The sequence below is a fragment of the Onthophagus taurus genome, chromosome 7 (genome assembly GCF_036711975.1).
Source record: "Onthophagus taurus isolate NC chromosome 7, IU_Otau_3.0, whole genome shotgun sequence".
In the NCBI taxonomy this organism is placed as follows: domain Eukaryota; kingdom Metazoa; phylum Arthropoda; class Insecta; order Coleoptera; family Scarabaeidae; genus Onthophagus; species Onthophagus taurus.
The window spans coordinates 22,730,759-22,742,414 of record NC_091972.1 but is presented as its reverse complement, the minus strand read 5'-3'; the positions used below and the strand labels follow the sequence as shown (position 1 = coordinate 22,742,414).

The following is an 11,656-nucleotide window of genomic DNA, read 5'->3' as shown; positions in this document are numbered from 1 at the left end:
ATTTCTCCTAACGCGTAAGTCGAATAATTAAAACTTGAATACGATTACTTTAGTAAACTCAAAAACTAGGGAACTACGTAGGATTTTAAAAAAATATTCATTTTTGACGAAATGGTGACGATTTTACAAGAAATGTATTTATCGATAAAAAACCTACATAAAAATGGTTGTAAAACAGAGAATCTGAGACATATCGAAAAAGGGCTACTTACTTACCTAGAATAAGATAATACAAACTTTTGAAAAAAAATATCTTGAAAATCCGTTGAAAAATGTGGAAGTTATCGTGTGCACAGATTTGAAAAATGTAGTTTCCAGAAAGACGCATTTAAAGTTTTCGAATGTAAAAAATTGTATATTTTTTCTAGATACATCTAATCAGCGATTCCTGCACCATACAGCTGTCCTTCCTGAAGCTTATTTTCATCTTCTGCAGCTTTTCTGTCTGACAGTAGGCTTCCCCGAGCTTCTTTAACCTTTAGCCTCAGTGCGATTTAAATTCGTTTCATGACAAAAGTCGAAGCACCATCTTCCGGTTGTTAATTTCAGTGCTTGCATTATTTCCATAATGCTTGTAAGACCGTCATTAAAATTGCAAGCAGCTATATCAGACGCAATGTCAACCACTTTCTTGCCACTATGACTAGTTTTTGGTGCGATAGACCATAACGCGGCGTTGTAACTTTCATTGCTGTTTTGCGTATATCCCCGTAAACATCTTGTCAAAAGATCTTCCCTTGATAGTTCTTCGTACACAGGTTTCACTGCGTTGAAAACATCATTGCCGATTGCTGGCTTGTGAGTGTACTCATCGATTTCTGACAAAGCGTACGCTTTTTGCCAGGAACACCACGAGTCAGCACCAACTGGACAATTTTCATGCTTTGGAGTTTCATCTGTTGAAATTTTATGATACAAAGTAGCCCAGTTCTCTTTTTTCATGTCCTTCACGGAATCGCAATTTCTGCGAATAGCCAATCCGTAATATAAGGAAAGTTCATCAATTAATTTTCCTGTTAATTTTACTTTGCCTCCTAATCCGCGGGTGTTTCTTTTTAGATTTCGTAACCGTGTGCCCATTCGTTTCTGAACGTGATCGACGCATTCTTTTTTGGTTACTATTAGACCAGCCATACTCAACCTTTTTCTCTTTAGGGCCACATACCTATATTTGGTAAGTTACGCGGGCCGCAACATTATATACATAATGTAATAGTATTTTACACAATAAAAAACGAATGTATTTTTTACAATATTTATTTGTTACCGTTATAATATTATTTTTACACAAAAAATAATTAATGTGATTTTTGATACTGTGACAATTTTTTTACTACTTGAGACAAATCGGGTTTGTAATTGGTACATGCTATCCTCAATACATCATCAAGATGAGAATCAGTAAGTCTATTTCTGTAAATGTTCTTCGCATATTTCATTTTTGAAAATGATGGTTCACAAATATACGTTGATGCGAACAACGTGAGCAGTAAAAGGGCACAGTTTTGTAAATGTTTATATTTTTCTGGTACTACTCTCCAAAACTCATTGTACTCCTGACCTTCTCTTTTTTCTTTAAAAATAGCTTCCAAACTTGTATCGTTCTTAAATTCGATATATTCATCAAATATCTTTGCATAATCACATCCAAAAGATGCTAATTGTGTTACACTTGTTGTTTCTAAGTGCCAAGGATTTTCCATAAGCAACAGAGAATTCTTGATATAACGTAAATCCTGAAATCTGCTCTTAAACTCATTGGATAAGGCAGCTAAATAATTAGCAAACATCATATAATTTTCTTGAGAAATATGTATACCATCTTGTTCAGCTTTTATTATGGTTGGAAAGTTACGTGATATTTGGTTCTGCATTTCTTCGTAATAGATCTTTAATTTTTCTTCAAAAGCAATTACTTTATTCGCCATCTGCGAAATAATTTTATTTTCCCCCTGTAAGCTGCGATTGAGCTCATTAAGTTTATCTGTAATGTCGCACAGGAAAGCTAAAAGACACCACCATCCATTATTTTCCAGTTCATTGTAAATTTTATTGTTTTGTTGCAAAAACAAAATAATGTTTTGCCTTAAAGAAAAAAACCGTTCCAGAACTTTTCCTCTACTTAGCCATCGCACCGAGGTATGTAAAGGGATGTCATTGTAATTACAATTCATTTCTTCTAAAAGACTTTTAAATTTCCTGTGGTTCAGTTCTCGTGCTCGAATATAATTCACTATACTTATTACGGTCTTCATCACGGCGTCTATTTCTGCAATGAAGATACGTGCTGCTAAGTTCTCTTGGTGAATGATACAGTGAAAGGATAAGAGATTTGTTAAATTGTATTTCTTTTTCAATAGGGAAACAAAACCTTTTTCGGATCCTATCATTGAAGGGCATCCATCCGTGCACACGCAAACCAATTTTTTTACATCAATATTATTGTTCTCCAGAAAAGTACTAATAATATCGAGATAGTCAGTGCCTCTGGTTTGATTCTTCATAGGTAGAAATTTAAAAAAATCTTCATATATATAATTTTCTTCAGTACAATACCTAATGAAAACGGAACATTGTGCTGTTGATGAAATATCGGTGCTAGAATCAAAAGCCAAACTAAAATATTTACAATTTTTTATTTTTTCTATGACGCGATCAGAAATGTATTTTGAAATATCTTCAATACGTCTAACGCAGGTAGAATCAGAGAGCTGCATGTTTTTTATTTGAGATATTATTTGATTTTTATTACTAAACTTATCAAATAATATATTGGAAGCACTAAGGAAACATTCCTTCACAACCTCTGCATCGGTAAATGGTTTCATGTGTTTACCAAGTATATAACAAATTTCATACGATGCTCTTGTCACTGCTGTATCTTGTGATATTGTCACTGATATCATATTTTGTTGTTGTTGCAATGACTTTTTCAAAAAAGTCAACTTTTCGCATCTTATTAAAGAGCCGTGAGAAAATGTATCATCGAATGATTTGTGTTTCGTAGTATAATGACGAACAATATTATATTTTTTTAATATAATACTTTCACGACAAATCAAACATGTTGCCGAACCATGTTTATTTGCAACAACAAAATATTCATCTTCCCAATTGTCTTGAAACGCTCTATTTTCGTCCAAAATTTTTCGTTTTGAAGATTTTTTCGCCATTATTATAATTAAAAATTATAACAAACAATATGTTACAACAGTCAAAGGTACGTTACACTCGTCTTCCGTAATAAACACTTTCAAATAATAAAACAAAACCACCACGCATAAAAGGTATTACCCAACTAAACAAATCAACACGTTAGGACAGACCTAACATCTTAATGCTAGCTCAGCGCGGAGTCAGTCGTTGGGGAAGTCCCTGCGTACAGCAAGCGTAGGAAGCGTATCTATTGTTTCGTTGCATATTTTTATTTATACAGGGAGATTAAGAATATTTTATTTCAACTTTCTATGACTTATCATTTCGGTATAAAAAGGGTGGTACGAGTGGTCCGAATAATTCTGTATATTATTCCATAAAATTTATTTTTTTTAAAATCACCTTTTATACATTGTGTTGCGGGCCGCAAGGAACAGTTGACAGGGCCGCATGCGGCCCGCGGGCCGCAGGTTGAGTATGGCTGTATTAGACTGTCATAGGGCTGAGCGTCCATAATACCTTTGAAGGTTTTGCTGTCTCCGTCTCCTACGTAAAAACTGTACTTCAAATTATGTTTTTCTTCGGATCGTTGAAACATCTCTACGACGGAGTCCACTTCCATTTTTCCTTCAATAGCGTTTTTGAAAAATTATATTTTATGTTTTTTTTAACTTTTTTGTACAACAAGGTCAAAATACCTGCATAGACAGTGGATACTCTTACTAAATGAAACTTACTGATACTTACTAAATGAAACTAAAAGTGGTTACAGAAATCTTAGAATTTCCGGTGAGGTGTGTTACAAAAATCAATTTTTTAGGCAGAAAAATATTCCGCAAATGTTTTCTGTCAATGGATTCTCATTCTAGACAGTATATAAAGAACACTTTTAAGCAATCGTTTTTTTTCATTTTAAAGGTGGCATACCCCCTTAAGCCAACTTATACAAAGAGAACCTGTCCGACACCACATTTTGTTTGTTCGACAACGGGGACATAAGTGATTAAAATATCAATGTTCTTACGGAAAATACCAAAAACAAGAAATACACAATAAAATACGAGTGACACACGCGTGTACTTCCGCCTACGGATTTAATTAATTAACACGAAATACAATAATTTTTGAAAAACTAAAAACAATTTCAACCAGAAATTACAATTTTTTTGTAACAGCGAAAATGTAAGAATAGATGTTGCTTAGGTTGTTTATATCCGTTCTAAAGTTAACTGTTTTGTTGTTGTTTATATGGTACATTTCTAGGAATAGTCTGTTGTAATAATTCCGTTCTATGTCCAGTATTCGTGTTTCGTTAAAGTTAAACTGATGCTCGTTATCAAGACTATGTTGTGACAACGCACACGCTCTTTTTCCTGTTCTTATATCATTTTTGTGTTGTCTCAACCTAGTTTTCAACCACTGAACCGTCTGACCAATATAACATCTATCACAATCCTTACAAGGCACTTTGTACACAACTCCAGAAATAAACATGTCTTCTCTATCCTTAGTTTTAGTGAAAATTTTGTTAACTGTATTCGGGTAGTGTTCAACAATTTTAATGTTTATATTACTGGTGTCTTTCAAAATTTTTATCAATTTGTCTGTTAATTTGGGAATATAACGTAATTTAGTGTATTTTATCGGGTCGTCATTCTGAACCAATTGGTTGACATTCCTAAAATGCAGCATAGAAAACAAGATCTTATTTAATAGTTTTGTTGCATATTCGTTCTATTCGTGTTTTCATTCAGCAAGTACGGTGTTATTTTTATGTTTAGTTTTGTGTAAAGAGAGAAAGTCGGTTTGGTATACCAATCGAATTCTATGACATTATATTTGTTTCAAATAACCTTAGGGTCCGAGAATGGTACCCAACCACCTTCGTTTTTCCTTTCTATTGTAAATTGAATGTTGTAGTTGTAATTATTAAATTTGGTTGATGTCAGAAGATGTCATCAACTTTATCAACCGGAACCGCGAGGATGATATCGTCAACGTATTTTCTTATAAAATCATGTTGGTAACCCAAACTTGGTATAACTTTGTCCATATGATATATCATAGGATATATGTAATCCATAGTTATTAGGGTTAGGACGGGTGAAATCGGTGATTCCATGGGAACACCAAAGGTTTGTTTGTAAATGTTCATGTCGAAAGTGAAAACCGTGTTATCGGCGACGATCGACAGAATAAAAAAAATACTTCCGCCTGGAAAACAGTACAGTACGTACCCAGGCTGTAAGCTTGCTTACTTCTAGGTGTTTGGTAATATACTCCTGCTCCGACCCCTTCCGGCGTTTTTGATCCATCTGTGAATATACAAATATCTGCCTGAACCAGAGAATTTTCATTTTCGATCCAGGATTGCCGCTTAGGCAATTAATCACCGATAGTGATCCCGCCAAATCTGACGGCATTGATAGCGCAGCATCATTGTGGTTATCGTATTAGAGATTGCCAATCCAGCTACTCGTTGAATTCGTGAAAGTTTACTAAGTCTGTCGGACTTTCCTATACCAGGCTGCTGCTCCGTATGTGATCACAGGTCTAACCACAGTCACATAGAGCCAGTACAGTCTTTCAGGGATAAGACCCCAATTTTTGCCACAAAGACTGTGACAAGTCCACAAGGATACTGTAGCTTTGTGCAAAACTCCCTGCAAATGGCCATTCCATGACAAGGTTTTGTCTAGGATTACTCCTAGATATTTGACTTCCTTAGAGAAAGGAATGTGTTCACCTTGGCTAGTTGGACGGATTAGTCCATCCAACATTCGTTTCCTGGTGAAGGGCACAACAATTGTCTTTTGCGGGTTTATCGAGAGGTTCTCTCCCTTACACTAAGCTCAAATGGTATCTAGGGTCACCTGGAAGACTTTAGATATCCTCGACAAACAGGTTATTTTGACCATAACGACAATGTCATCAGCGTAAGCTTGTATTTCTACACTAACGGCTTCCACTATCGCAATCAGATCGTCAAGCAGGAGGGATCAAAGCAGGGGATATAACACCCCTCCCTGCGGGCAGCCACCTCCCAGCCTGAAGCTTATCGTATCACCGTGGAGTAAAGTAGAAACTATTCTACTATCAAGTATATCGCGGATCTAACCCGCTTTAGTTGCTTCCACTCCCCTGTTAACAGCAGCTCTTTCAAGAGATTGTGGTATTGCGTTGTTGAACGCTCCTTCTGTATCCAGAATCGCACAAACCAAGATTTCTTTATCCTGCAGCGTCCTGGATACTCTACCAACTAAGTTGTGTAGATTTTCCCGCTTGATAAGCATACTGGTGGCGACTCAGTGGACCAGATACCAATGGCACCGTACGGATCCGTATGGAACTTTTTCAAGGGTTTTCAACAGAAATGACGTTAGGCTGATGGGTCGAAAGGCTACCCTTACCTTAGTTCTTTCTGCCGGTACTTATTTCCAGGCGACACTCGCTCTGAAAATTTTTACCAAAATAGGCAACAACAGTGACTTTCCTTGCTGTAGCAAAGCAAGAAAGACGTTGTCTTCTCCAGGCGATTTGAACGGCTTAAACGTTTGAATCGCCTGGTCGACGGATGTGCAAGTGACGACTTTTCTAGCCATACTCCAATCCGTATTTGAGGGGCGCTTTGCCTTGCAGGAATAGCCCGCTGTGGCATTATCAACCCTGATCATCAAATTTCCTGGAACCTGAGTCTGCATGAGAAGCTTTAACGAGGCTCTACTAGAGTCCGTAAAACTACCGTCAGGCCGTTTAAGTTGGCCCAGGGGAAGTGCTGGATCTCTAGCGAGAATCTTGTGAATTCTTGCACTGCTGGGTGTGTCTTTCACTACCTCACAGAACCTCCTCCAAGACTCTCTTTTTGCCTTACGTATATTTTTGGTGTAATTCGTTAGAGCTTGTTTATATTTCTCCCATTCACCTAATGTCTTGGCCCAGTTAAAAAGCCTCCGGACCTCTTGTCTTTCGGAGCTAAGAGATTCGTTCCACCAGGGTGTGCTCCGATTATTACTTTTCACCTTCAGTGGACTGCTACTATGATAGGCAGAACGAATTGCCACAGAGAGTCTCCGTGGGTATTTCAATCTGATCACAGTTCCTAACGGTAGCGATGACGCTAGTTAAGTTATCTGCAAGGCAACTCTTAAACGGATCCCTATTAGTGCTACGGGGATTACGGTACGTACAGTCGGATTTCATCCCTAGGTCGATTTTAAATTGAATATGTCTATGATCTGAACACGACGGTTCAGAGGATACCCTCCAAGAGATTATCTAGGAGCTTAATATAATTGATCTGAACGTAATGTCAAGTACCTTTGCTCTATGTCTGGCAACAAAGGTTGGTTTGGCGCCTACATTATTAACAGTAAGCCGCTCCCATAATAGGTAGGCAAAAAGCAACTCCTCTCTTTCATTTGTGTTGGTGCTTGCCCACATTGTGTGGTGCGCATTGACGTCACTTCCAACAACCACTTGTAGGTTATTCCTCCGGCTGTAGGCAATTATGTCTCGCACAGCGGCCGCAGGAAGATCACTATCCGTTCCGGAGAAGTGTGCCGAGCAGATGACAATTTCTGTCCAGTCCTTCTCACCTTGGATTTTCAGAACCGCAGCCACACAATCGCGGTCGCTATGAGATTAAGAAAGCATTAATGTTAAGCATCCAGGTTCTGCTAAGGACAGCCGTAGTCACCCTAGCGTGCTGCTGGTTTACCTATAAACAGTTAATAGACTTATCCATTGAGCGGAGTACAGTTTCCCCTACTTACCTCTCGCTTGGGATGGAGCAGCCGTCCCACCGGCCTCTCTCATTCCAGCGCGCCCTGTCGAGCCTCAGACAGGAGTCGAGGACTTTCCTCTTCCTCCACTTTTCCGTGGTGCTGACCGAACACCAGCATGACGCCCACTGTTGTCACCCCGGCACGTGTGGAAATCGTACTTCGGCCGGGTTTCACTCCTGGCGCTCTTTTTACGCTCTTGGTGCTTATTGCCGCGGGAGCTGATGATACGACGGGGCGACTGTCAGCCTCAGTCATCCCAGTGGTCAGATTGCGAGATGGATTGAGAGACTCCAAGAGTTCGACTCTGATATAGAGCACCGATCGGGCCGAGTACATTGCAACGCTGATACCCTATCAAGAAGGCCATATCCTGTAGACTGCAAGTATTGCCAACGAACAGAATGGAAGGAAGCTCAAGTTTACAGGACAACAGTCGTAGATGACCACTGGAATTCTGAGAGCGTGAAGACCGACCAAGGTAACGACCACCACCCACACCTGACACAAATTGTAACGTTTTTTAGTTATTTATATTTATTTAAAATTTATTTATATCTGAACACAATACAATCTTTATTATTTTATTTAAGACACAACGGTATTGTCATTTTATTTTGTTACTGTCTAAAATACGTCACCCCGAAATTCCGAATCAACATGGCGCCCAACGTCTGTTCTGTTACAATATCAACAGCAGTACGTCCCCCCCAAGCCGGCCCATCATATTTGTTTTTGGACATCAAATCAATACCAACTTTTGAGTATGTGTAATGCTTTATTTCAGTGTTGACAAGGTTTCTGTTAATATCATACAAAATTTTCCACTAATGCAAGTACATACAGAGAGCTGTGTGCAGAAGAGTTTGGCATGTTAAGTTTTTGGTAGGGCTAAGCAACAATTTCTCAATTTTTTATGTGTCACAGAACGTGTTCTATTGTAAACAACTATTGTAATAAATTAAAGTTACGATCGTTTTAACACCTCCGACGCATTGTCGCCCACGCAAGGGGTTTGGAGCCTGCAGAAGATGGGTTCTTCTGAGGAATACCGCCGGGAAGCACTTAACCCTGGAAAGACTTTCTAAACATATTTTTCAAAAGATGAAGAACTGTAGCGCAAACGGTTTTGATTGAAAAATGAAGATTTGACGCTTTAGCATTAGATAAACTTATAAAGTAAAGCTATCACGGCACAATCTAAGTCCATCTGTCGTTCTTGATTCGCTTTCCATCCGAAACAAATAAAACATTGAAGCTTAAAGGTTTATTTTTTGTGGTTGTGAATAGATATTCAAAACTTATTTGTTAAGTGTAGACTTGTTTAATGACTCATAAAATGAATCATCAAATGAGATTGAGAAATGATTGAAAGCAATGAAAGACCTCTTAGGAAAACTGATGATAAGTGAACTTTCCATTATTTTGCTTCGAATAAGATAAATGTAAATGGTAATATGAACTGAAGTGTTTTAATTTATATTTTTTTAGGTACCTCATTTTAATTTCTTATTTCGGGTTCTATAAATATTACAGGTGAAAAAATAATTACATTGAATAAACAATAATGTGGGTCGATATAATTTTATAAAGAACAATTAGAAGGTGGATTTAATTTAAAGTTGGACATAAATATTTACGAGGCTCGGAAAGAAAACTCGGAGTATAGCCGGTGTTATATTTCCGGTTCTGAAGTTGGGCTGAGGGTAACAATGCTGTGGCTCACGTGAAAGACTAAAACTTGGCGGCATAATTTCGCCCGCAAATGAAACTTTTTGAATGGGCCCCTGTCCCGAGGTCACCGTTTTAAATCTTGTCGGGGCAATATCACCTAAAGCCGCCCGTGGGACTAATTCCGTTTAGAGCGGAAAGTTTTCTTTATTAACAGCTGAGAAGAGGCTATTTTTTCTTAGGCAGATGCCCTTTCTGGCTACGAAAAAATGATAATAAAAGACGGAAAGTCTTGTCAAGCAATACCATTACTTGTCACTAGAAAATGAAGTAAAAATTTTTTGTTTTCTCTTTTTCTTTGTCTGCTTTAATGGTTTATTTTTTTTTGGCGAAGAGAATTTAAAAAATAACGAAAACAATTTTGATTCAACCTTGACATTTTTCTTAAAGTGCCATAAAGATTTTGTTCGGGTTTAAAAAGAATCCAAATTTAAAAAGTGATAAACAACAGTTACAAAAAAGAATTATTAACTGCAGACGTGTTTTTAATGATGATAGGAAATAGTATGCAGAAATTCGATGGAAATGTCATATCATTAATATTAATTTTTGTACCTTCCATCCTTTCAAGTAATTTTTTTATTCTTAATGTTTTTTATTGTTCAAGTTTATTTTTTGCAGATCTCTTGATTCGTATATAAAGACCGAAACGACTCCAAGTTCATCATCAGTAGATCTGAAGAAATTCATTCATACCACAATGAAGACCCTGGTAACATCTCTTTCTTCATTTTACTTTGTCGTTAACCATTTTCTTTTCAGGTTTTTGTGTTAGCTCTTTCTGGAATTGCTCTTTCAATTCCACTACCAGAAAACCAAAAATATGGCAAGAATACTTCTCCAGAAGAACCAATTCTAATTGTAAGCCAATTAACCGACAGCGGCTTCGATGGAACCTTCACCAATAATTTTGAAACCGGAAATGGCATCACCGTAGAACAAAGTGCCGTGTTGAAGACGATTCCAGATCAAGTGGACGATAAAATTGAGAGGCAAGTTCAAGAAGTAATTGGGTCTTATAGTTATACAGCCCCTGATGGTACACCGGTTAAAATCGAATACATTGCGAACGAAAATGGTTTTCAAGCGCAAGGAGATGTACTTCCAATTCCTCCACAACCATCTCCAATCATTGCTCGTGCACTGAAATTCATTGAAGAACATAAACCCACCGAAGATGAGTAATGTTCAAAAGTTGCGTAAATATTTTTGATTAATTCATGTTTTATATTTGAAACAAAAATAATAAAGAATTATTTTAATACATGCATGTTTTTAAATGTAATCATTTACATATTTTGAGTCGCTCAGTTTTCATCAAAATAAGCTGGTTTAGTTTGGAAAATTTCTGTTACAATGTGGTTTCTGGTGTTTAACGTCAATTTGTGGGAATTATCTATTATTAATGCACCATCAGTAGCATGGTTTATATTATATTCCTATGTCATTGTGCTAAACCAGCTATCATGTTTATAATCTAATAAAATCAAACACAATTAGTTTAATTAAAATAGATTAAAAATTTAATTACGTTTCAATTAATTTTAGATATAAATATTACAGTATCGCAAGAATTCAAATCATAAACAGAATAATAGAGAGTAGTTATATATGTTTAAATTGATATAATTGATGAAGTAATTAAGTTCTATCAGATACGTGTTATTATTAAATACATATTAATGTTACAGATAATTCTCGTTAATTTTGGGTGTAATGTAACGTTCTACTTAATATAAAAATCTAAATTTTTATTCAGTTTTATTAGTAAGGTCAATGTTATAATCTTTATCTAGTATCCAGCTTATATCAGTGTCTTGTCACCCTTAGTTATATAATTCTTTATTTTTTTGAAATAAGAATGGCAATCTTAACAGAAGAGTTTCTAATCCTTCAGGGTACTACATCTCCTGCTACTTCATACCGAAGAAAATAATTTCGGAGTTCTAGGGAAAACGAAATCTATTGGAAAATGCAATATGGAAAAC

The 11,656-nt window shown here is 36.7% G+C and overlaps 2 protein-coding genes across 2 annotated transcripts; one reads left to right on the top strand and one right to left on the bottom strand.

Annotated features, from left to right (window-relative positions):
• Nucleotides 1-1,298: 1,298 nt before the first annotated feature.
• Nucleotides 1,299-1,928, bottom strand: LOC139430434 (EPM2A-interacting protein 1-like). The gene has a single exon (XM_071197466.1). It carries the CDS (start codon nt 1,926-1,928, stop codon nt 1,299-1,301), a length of 630 nt encoding a protein of 209 aa, XP_071053567.1.
• Nucleotides 1,929-10,294: 8,366 nt separating this feature from the next.
• Nucleotides 10,295-10,934, top strand: LOC111425109 (endocuticle structural glycoprotein ABD-4-like). Its single transcript, XM_023058889.2, has 2 exons — nt 10,295-10,380; nt 10,431-10,934. Exons 1-2 carry the CDS (start codon nt 10,369-10,371, stop codon nt 10,851-10,853), a joined length of 435 nt encoding a protein of 144 aa, XP_022914657.2. The 5' UTR covers nt 10,295-10,368; the 3' UTR covers nt 10,854-10,934.
• Nucleotides 10,935-11,656: the final 722 nt, after the last annotated feature.

Coding starts and splice junctions, on each gene's coding strand:
- LOC139430434 (XM_071197466.1), bottom strand. CDS start 1,928: ATGGCGAATAAAGTAATTGCTTTTGAAGAAAAATTAAAGATCTATTAC.